This window comes from Arachis hypogaea, chromosome 1 (genome assembly GCF_003086295.3).
Source record: "Arachis hypogaea cultivar Tifrunner chromosome 1, arahy.Tifrunner.gnm2.J5K5, whole genome shotgun sequence".
NCBI classification, from domain to species: Eukaryota; Viridiplantae; Streptophyta; class Magnoliopsida; order Fabales; family Fabaceae; genus Arachis; species Arachis hypogaea.
The window spans coordinates 105,949,907-105,958,500 of record NC_092036.1 but is presented as its reverse complement, the minus strand read 5'-3'; the positions used below and the strand labels follow the sequence as shown (position 1 = coordinate 105,958,500).

At 33.1% G+C, this 8,594-nt stretch overlaps 1 protein-coding gene and 1 non-coding gene across 2 annotated transcripts; both read right to left on the bottom strand.

Annotated features, from left to right (window-relative positions):
- Window positions 1-1,783: 1,783 nt before the first annotated feature.
- On the bottom strand, window positions 1,784-1,979 carry LOC112715292 (U2 spliceosomal RNA). The gene has a single exon (XR_003159602.1). It is a non-coding gene; the product is annotated as a U2 spliceosomal RNA (small nuclear RNA).
- A 1,297-nt stretch (window positions 1,980-3,276) lies between these two features.
- On the bottom strand, window positions 3,277-8,393 carry LOC112707325 (novel plant SNARE 13). The gene is made up of 10 exons (XM_025759011.3): window positions 7,914-8,393; window positions 5,824-5,916; window positions 5,437-5,530; window positions 5,098-5,135; window positions 4,719-4,816; window positions 4,361-4,440; window positions 4,236-4,292; window positions 4,060-4,152; window positions 3,899-3,973; window positions 3,277-3,792 (listed from the first exon to the last, which is right to left on the bottom strand). The coding sequence occupies exons 1-10, from the start codon at window positions 7,988-7,990 to the stop codon at window positions 3,688-3,690; spliced, it is 810 nt and encodes a 269-aa protein (XP_025614796.1). The 5' UTR covers window positions 7,991-8,393; the 3' UTR covers window positions 3,277-3,687.
- Between the last annotated feature and the right edge of the window lie 201 nt (window positions 8,394-8,594).

The following is an 8,594-nucleotide window of genomic DNA, read 5'->3' as shown; positions in this document are numbered from 1 at the left end:
GCAACCACAAGCATCGAACTAAAAGCATCCCCAACGCAGTGGATTGAGGATTCGGAGCTGATGCCCCAGAACTGTCGACACCATCATCTAACTTCTCATACAACTCGTGTATTTTCACTTCCGAAAAATTTCTCTGACAATGAAACAAAGCCTGCAGATTTTTGTCGAATCCTATCACAAATATATCATACTTCACACTAGAAGATACAACTGCAATAAGTATTTTGTAGAACAATTTTTTCACTCACTTAGTCTCACATACCCTAAATTTCTGCAATATACTAATTTTTAGATCTGACGTATTCGATGACCGGATAAAAATATTCGAAAATTTTCTATCAGTAAATTTCACACTTTTTTCTTTTATTTTTTTGAATTTTGTGTAACAAATTACATGTAATTTGTAAAACGTGCATTTGCATAAATTTAATAATTTAATTTCTAAATGATTTATCTACGTCAATTATCCTAAAATTTTCATACCATGTAACTTAAATCACGCTAAACTAACATATTCATATATTGCAACTTAAAATATAATTTGAAAATATTTATCCTGTCATCTAGACATTAGTCACATAATCTTAAAATAAGTGACTACTTACGATAAAAACATAAATAATTTTGTATTAAATTAAAAATTTAGATTTTTTAATTTTAAATTTTACGTTAAAAAATAAAATTTAATTTTTTACCAATTATTTCATAAATAGAACAAAAAATATTTAAAAATAAAAAATCACATTTTATTTTCTAAAATTAAATTTAAAAAGTTTAAATTCTTAAATTGGTGAGGCGCACCAAGCTCCGGCAACTGTGTAAGGTTTCAGTTGTGGTCCATTTCTTCTTAAAAAATAAATTTAATATCGTGTAGGCCAATGACCCACATATTAGACATTAAACTGATAAGTAGAGATGTTCAAGATACGGTTCAACTCGAAATCGGTCCGAATTCAAGACATTTTGTCGGGTTTAAATTTTTATTTTGTCCGATTTTATTTTTGGGATAGGTTTGAGTTTTGTTTCGGGTCACCCTGACCGGACTCAAAGTTACTTTTTACGATAAAAATATATATATATATATATATTTGAGTTAATAATGTTACATTATATTTTTATAATTCAATTAATATTTTTTATATTATACGATATTATTTTTGTTTTAAAATTATTTATTTGATATAAATATGATTTACTATTTGTTAAATTTATTTTTTTAAAATAAAATTTTATTATTTTAATATATAAAATTTACAAATTTGAATATATTAAATATTTTATCTAATCGACCCGGTTTAATTCAGTTTCTTTTCGCATCACATAGGATCGAATTTGGGTCTCATGAACACCCTAATAAGAATCAGATGCCAACTTTACCGAATGCGTGTTGAATAAAAATGACAGCGTTAAGGCTTTCTCCAAATATTTGAAGCACTTCAACATCAAACATAAACAGAAAACATCATTGTTAAATGTTAATTACTGTTTTGAGTAGCGTAATCCAAATATAAAAATACCAATAACATTTAATAGCTGCAAGATTAAACTAGTGAATTGTTGAAAATCATTTCGTCAACATATCCCCATAATCCATGGGAAAACATTGCAACACTTACAATTCAGTCCCCTCAAAATTTAAGCCCAATGGAAAATGGTGAAAATACGCATTACGATCCAGTCCCTATATTAAAAAATTCCCATAATTGAATAAATATTAGGCGTAAATTATTTAATTAAGTCAGCCCATTTTTCCAAAGAATTAAGAAACCTTTAAACTAAATTGGTGGGGTGCGCCAGGCCCAGGCAATAGTGTAAGGTCTAAGCGACGCTCGATGGGCCCAGTAGCAAGCTACTGTAGTGGTCCATCCCCCTTAAAAAATAAATTTAATATCGTGTGGGCCAATGGCCCACATATCAGATATTAAACTGATAAGAACAGATACTACACTTGATCTTAGCCAAAAGGCCGAGAAAGGTATGCTGTATTCTGTCTTCAATTCTTTCTTTTATACTAAAGCCTCGTCTCTCTATTCCTGCTCCCCACGATGCAGGACTAAACCTTCTAAACTATTAAGTGTGGTACCAAGAGGTAAGAGCTTTTTTCCGGCATACATTGCATTTGTCGTCCAAAATTGTTGTGCCTCTAACAAGAACATTGATTAAAAACTGGCAAGCATGGCTAATTCCTTCATCAAGGTTTACTTAGTTAACTCATACTCCAAGTTCCGAGCTAAACAAAACAGTGCAACAGGAAAATGAAGATTCAGAATTCATATTATATGGGATAATTTTCACACCCATAATGTAACATTCCAAAATTTAAGAACTATTTTAAATATCTAATTTTGTTTATTAAAATTTATGTGCATTGTGAAAATGTAGACTCCCAAATTTTATAACTATTTTGAATGTCAAATTTTGTTTATTAAAGCTTTTATGTATGTGTTTCGTGATCTCTTTCTTATTTTTCCCCAAGTTTTATTAATATACTAACTTATGGCTTTCAGTTAGTTTATTATCACATCAGTCACCACAAAATGAGATAATTAACATAGTTCTAAAATTTGGGAAGCTACACATGACAAAGTTATTGCTTTGTGCAATCAATCTTCGGTTCCTCATGGGTATTATCTTCGTGTTTGTAATCATATATAGGAGCACGTATTGAAAGATAATTTGTAAGTAAAACAAGAATTATTACGATATTATAAAACTGTCCTATGCTGAAATCTTCCTCTCTTGGTAGGTGGGCAAACAAAGGCATGACAAAAACTCAGCAAGCTTCCAGTTCTTCATGGCGTAGGCACTTTTATTGTGGACAGTAAATCCCAAGAAATCTGGCTCCATGGGAGAGAATGCTGGTGGAGCCCCACTGTTAGGGTGAAATGCTGCAAAGTCCTTGACACAAAGATCTTGTCTTCAAGGACCAAGATGTTCAATGGACAAGACGCTTGGTGCCAGGAAGAGGGGGAGGAAAGTTAATGTACAATATTTTGCGTTTGTAATTGTAGGAGAACGTATTCTTCAAGTAGGATCCCTTGTTAATCGGACATGTGAAGTTAGTATGTAAACCTTTTAGCTTGCAGCAAATTCTTTTCGTTAGATTAGATTTATACAGTAAAATGATCCCTTTTTTTGTAAGTTAATTCTCATAAACATCAATTTTTCACGGCATCCGCACCCACAAAACAGCTTTTAATACATGCTAAAAGTAGAGTATCGTATAGTAAGACAAAAGGAAGGAATATTAACAAAGAAAGAAAAGGGACAAGTGCATCTGCAAGCGCAAGCATAACATAGAATACATGTAATTTACAAACAGATCCTACAGAAAATGTTGAGGATGGATGGGTAGATTACAGAAATATTCATAACATAATACTCCTTTGAATGAGACATGTACACACCACATATGACATATATGACAGTAAACTAGTAGAGTATGTTTCTTTCCTATCCCCTATGATTTCCCAATGTTAAAAAAAGAAACATGGCACAAAGTTGTTCTTCTGTGATTTACATACAAGTACAGAACCACAAACAGGATATGCAAGAAATTCTAAAATTTCAAATTACAGACACCAAAATGAATGCCCCCTCAAGAGCAATACTCTCCTAGTGACAGGTACAAGAATCAAGTTGGTAGGAATAGGATGGAGAAAACTCTTTCTTCAAATAATGTTGGAATCAATCAAAATGTTCTCTGCTCCTTACATACAAGAGTCTCCTGGTCTGAGCTGGAGGAGCCAATCCCGGAATATCCCTAATATCTTTGTTGTTGGGATTCACAATCTGCAGAGCACGGCAAAAACAGTTTAGTGCAGCACTACAAATGCTTCTTTAAAATAAATTGTTGGAGCATCTTGGTTTAGTAATTTTTAACACATGATTATAGTACCTTAACCACAATAATAGCGATTACACCACAGACAATTAGGAATAGGAAAAGCATAATGCACTTGTCTGTAGCTACCTGATAATTGGGGAAAGATAGTTTAGTTACGGGATACTATTGAAGCAAAGAAGTTAATGCATGTAAGAAACAAAAAACAAAGTGACCTTTCTACCAATCTCCTTAACAAGTTGGGATGCCTTCTTAATTGAGAACTGAATAGAGTCAAGCTCATTGACAATGCGACCCATTTGCTCAGTCTGCAGTATTTAAAAACAAAAAGGTTAAAATGTGATAGTTTAGACTCCATTCTTAAAACATGCTAGAAGTAAATCAGACTTACTTGACCCTTCAAGGTGGTAGCAGTTTGAGTGCCTACTTCAAGGGTTTGTTGTACAACCTACATATTTTGAAGGGTTAAAAACAAAGCTGCTGGGGCAATGGAGTCAAAAGTCTGAAGTAATTCACCTGCTTAGATCTTTCAATGGCCTGATCAGTTTCATCCATCTGCTTCATCCCCTCCTTGATAAGTTCTTGATTTGACATTTCTATAGGACAAAGCAAGTGCGTATTTTGGTGAGATAATTCTGTTATTCCCTATACATAGCACACATTACAAGAATGCCCCAGGCCACAATTACAAAGAGGATGCATCAACAAAGATGAAAACCAAAAGTATGACTTGCAACAATTCGCAAACAAATAAAGACAATCTATGGAGTATGGATTCAGGATAGAGGCCAGTTAAAACAGAACTACATGTGCAAAATCAATTTCAACTTGTATGGCATCGTAGTTCAATTACAACTTCCACTAAACATTTTACCTGAAGCTAATTTAACATTTTCTTCAGCTGTAGGTTCACCTGCTCCTGCTCCCATATCAAAAAGCTCAATTTTCTTATTGCCAATGGTGTTCATGTACCTGTTAAACATAAAAGTGACAGTAAAAAATCCACCTTTCATAACTCAAAGGACTAAACCTTTTATTTGGGAGGGAAAAGTTATAAAAGGAACTAAAACTTTGCTTTATTGGTTCTACTAACACCAACAGTAAACATATATCACGGTATTGTAAGATCAGTGTGCCCACTGGGAAAATTGATATTAGCCATCTGATTTTATCGAATCAATAACCTTTAGAGCGCCCAATTGTATCTTAAAATTATTCAGACTAGATAAATAGAAATATGAAGATATGCTTACGTTTTTCTAAGTGCCACATATGAGTTTAGCTCCTTGATCTGCAAGGAAAAATATATGTCAGAACATGAATTGACTGCTTGAATGCATGAAGATGCAATGTACAAAATCAAAAGCTTTTGAGGAACAAATGGAGATCACTTATTTGATATAATGACAATGCTAAGAAAGTAATTGGCATGCCATGCAAATTATTCATAAAGCTGTTACTGTTGAAAGCATGATATGCTGTTTTTACTTATTCAGGATACATGGAGGATTTTGCATCCCTTTCCAAACTGAGGATATGGATACTATATTTGCAACATAAGCAAGGAAAAGAAAAGGGTTATTGGCATTGACCATCGATTGCTTTTCGTCATTGAGTTGCTTGTTCACTTCTTGGGAATTTCTTCCCTCCCCATCTTTAATTTCACGATCAAACTCCTTTATCAACCTGAAACCAGAACATAATGTTTCATATTTTAACAATGAGTGGAAAGCATTCAAAAGGAAATTTTCAAATGTCAAAATAGCATGAATTTTCACTTTTTGGCAGTGGCATATGGGAAAGAAAAATTTTCAAATATGTCAAAATAGCATGAAATCATGAAAGTGGATATTTTGTATAAATTGGTCTTTTTTCCTTCAGATTAAGTTTTGTATTTGTGGGATCTCACTGAGTGAGCCACTGCTACCACCAAGAGGTACCAATGCTAAGATGACTACCACATAAATGTACATGCTTACCTTTTGCATTCCCTCATCTTCTGCGTGAGATCTTCCAGTTGACTACTTTGTCTATGGGAATCTTTAATTTTATCCAGCCTCTGGAAGCCATTTCTGGATGAAAGTAAATTTATTAAATATAAACAAATAGACACATTAGAGAATGCTAAAAGGATGAGATCTATGCCTTATTTCTTTTCCTTCTCCTGGTATTAGTTATAACTATGAATGTGGCACCAGCTAAGGATACATTGTTACGAGACAAAAGTAGAAGAGAACTACAAGTAAACCATATATCACCCATAAAATATAAATAAAGGAATGATAACATAATACCCTTCAACTGGTTTCAGCCGATCATTGAATGAAAAAAGGGGGACAAAGTCATAGACAGTACTACTATCCACATTTTAAAGAGAATCAAAGTAATTATAAATCACTCTGAACACAAAAAGTAAAAAATAGAATAAATAAAACGGTTTTTCTAGGGAAGTTGTTTATAACCAACAATCAGCCAGAAAAGTACAAAGTAATGAGATGAAAAGAGAACTGTTGTCTGAAAAAAGTTGGTTCCCAATCTTTTTCCAAAATCAAAATCATAGGTTGCCTCTAAACGATTTATTCTCACTATCTCTAAAATTCCAAAGGGAACTTCTGAATAATGTACAAACAAGGCCTTCATATGTTGTTTTTTGTTGGTGGGGAGAAGGGGGGTGTGGGTTAGTTAAAAGAAGCAAAATTCAACAAGGATTTGTTTCATTCTAAAACTACACATCATGACATCAAGCAATTCTTTGTAACTGCCGAAAGTGAAAATAATACATCAATATACAAGCAAAAATATTCCTAAGTTCAAACTTCAAGATGATGAATGGACAGAGGACTACTGAGATTAAAGTGGAAACAGTGCATTTTGAAGTTTGAACATTAAGAGATGGTATTTAAAATATAAGTAATGCTACATGTACACAAAAATTAGCCACCAGTATAAAATACATGTTGGAATACAAATACACATTGAAAATAAATTAAACCACACATGTATTTATACACAAATACATTGGTGACTGGTTTTAGTAGCTGATTTTAGTGTACAAATAGCATTTTTGTTAAAATATACTTATTCAAACTAAAAAGAAAGGATGCTTCAGTCAAGAAAGGGGGCAAACTTCACGTTCGAATATTTCCGACCCAGGAAGCAGAAAAGTAGGACATTGTGTGATTACAGCTTAAAAAGGTTTAATTATTTTGTCGATCCCTATAGTTTCATTGAATTTTCAATTAGGTCTCTATATTTTTTTCTTTTTGATTGAATCCCTATACCATATCAGATTTTGTAATTAAGTCTTTGCCGTAACAAAAACGTTGGAATTAATGGAATATTCCATTAAACAAAATGAATATGCCTAACACTTGACAGAATAGTCTGTATAGTTTAACAGAATATTTTGTTAATTCCAACATTTTTGTTACGGTAGGGATTTAGTTACAAAATCTTATATGATATAGAAACCCAATTGAAAAAAAAAAGTATAGGGCGGACGGAATAATTAAACCGCTTAAAAATAACAGCCAAGCTAGATACACTTTACAATTTGTTTGATTCTATATACAAACACTTCGCTACCACCATGATCATGCATTTCCAGTTTTCCACTGTAACTACTACCCTCCGATCAAGCACTATCCTTATTCCTTTTATAGCCAAAGAAGGCAACATTGTTCTTTAAAACCCCTCTCTCAAGCATCAATAAACATGAAGGCCCCAAACAACAACAACAACATTGATCACACTTCTCACGACTCGAATTCAATTATAGTTAAATTTCAACCAGTAATCACCCCAATTTCAACAAACATTACAAAACCTAAAGACCTATTCTACCAGCAACATTAATCACATCCCAAACACAGGCACAATAAACATTTACATTTTCTCTTTACATTTCCTTTCGTTTTCCTTTGTTAGCTCAACAAAAGTAAATAAATAAATAAATGAAGTACAGAGAGAAGAAACACGCAATCAAAGCACAGCGTATATATATAGTATATAATACATAATTAGAAAGGGAAAGTGATGAGGTGAAAAGATTAGAGAGGAAGAAGCATACGAGAGGGCTCGAAAGTGGTCGCGGATCTCACCGTGGATCTGCTCCAGCTCAGGCGTCATGGGCAAGTTGGTGGCCATGGCTGCCGGAGATTCAACTCCTCCAGCAAACTATTAACAATGGAGAAAAAAGAAAACACGAAACAAGCAAAGAGAAACCCTAACTGTGTGTGAACACGGGACAATGGTGATGATGACGACAATGCATAGTTAGTTATTGTTGGAGGCAGGAATAAAGGAACGAAGAAAGGGAAACTACAGAATCCAAAAGATAAGAGAGGATAACAAACAATGTAGAAAGGATAACAAACAATGGAGAAACAGCAACACAGAGAAAGAAGGAAAGAGAATACAAAAAATGGAGAGAGAACGAAACACAGACAGCACAGAACAACACAATAGAATGGTGGGAGTTGGAAAACAAGGAAGAAAGAGAATCGCTGTCAGGCAATATTTTTTATTTATTTTTATATTTATATATTCCGTGTCCATTGTGTTTTCTTTTTTTCTTTTATTGTTTTTGTCCAATCGATTTTAATAAAAAAATAAAGATTTAATTAAGGGCAATTTATGTTTTTAAATTGTTTCAACTCTAAATTTACGTAAATGCATTGTTTTAAAAATGGTTACGCAACGTTATTTTGCTATATTATATAAACCGCTACTGGCAGTAGCGGTTTATAAT

Excerpts from the sequence above, each read along its gene's own strand:
- LOC112707325 (XM_025759011.3), bottom strand. The coding sequence starts at position 7,990 with ATGGCCACCAACTTGCCCATGACGCCTGAGCTGGAGCAGATCCACGGT. Across the intron at positions 4,441-4,718 it reads AAATGTTAAATTAGCTTCAG|AAATGTCAAATCAAGAACTT; the intron begins GTAAAATGTTTA and ends TTTGTCCTATAG. Across the intron at positions 4,293-4,360 it reads CCATTGAAAGATCTAAGCAG|GTTGTACAACAAACCCTTGA; the intron begins GTGAATTACTTC and ends CAAAATATGTAG.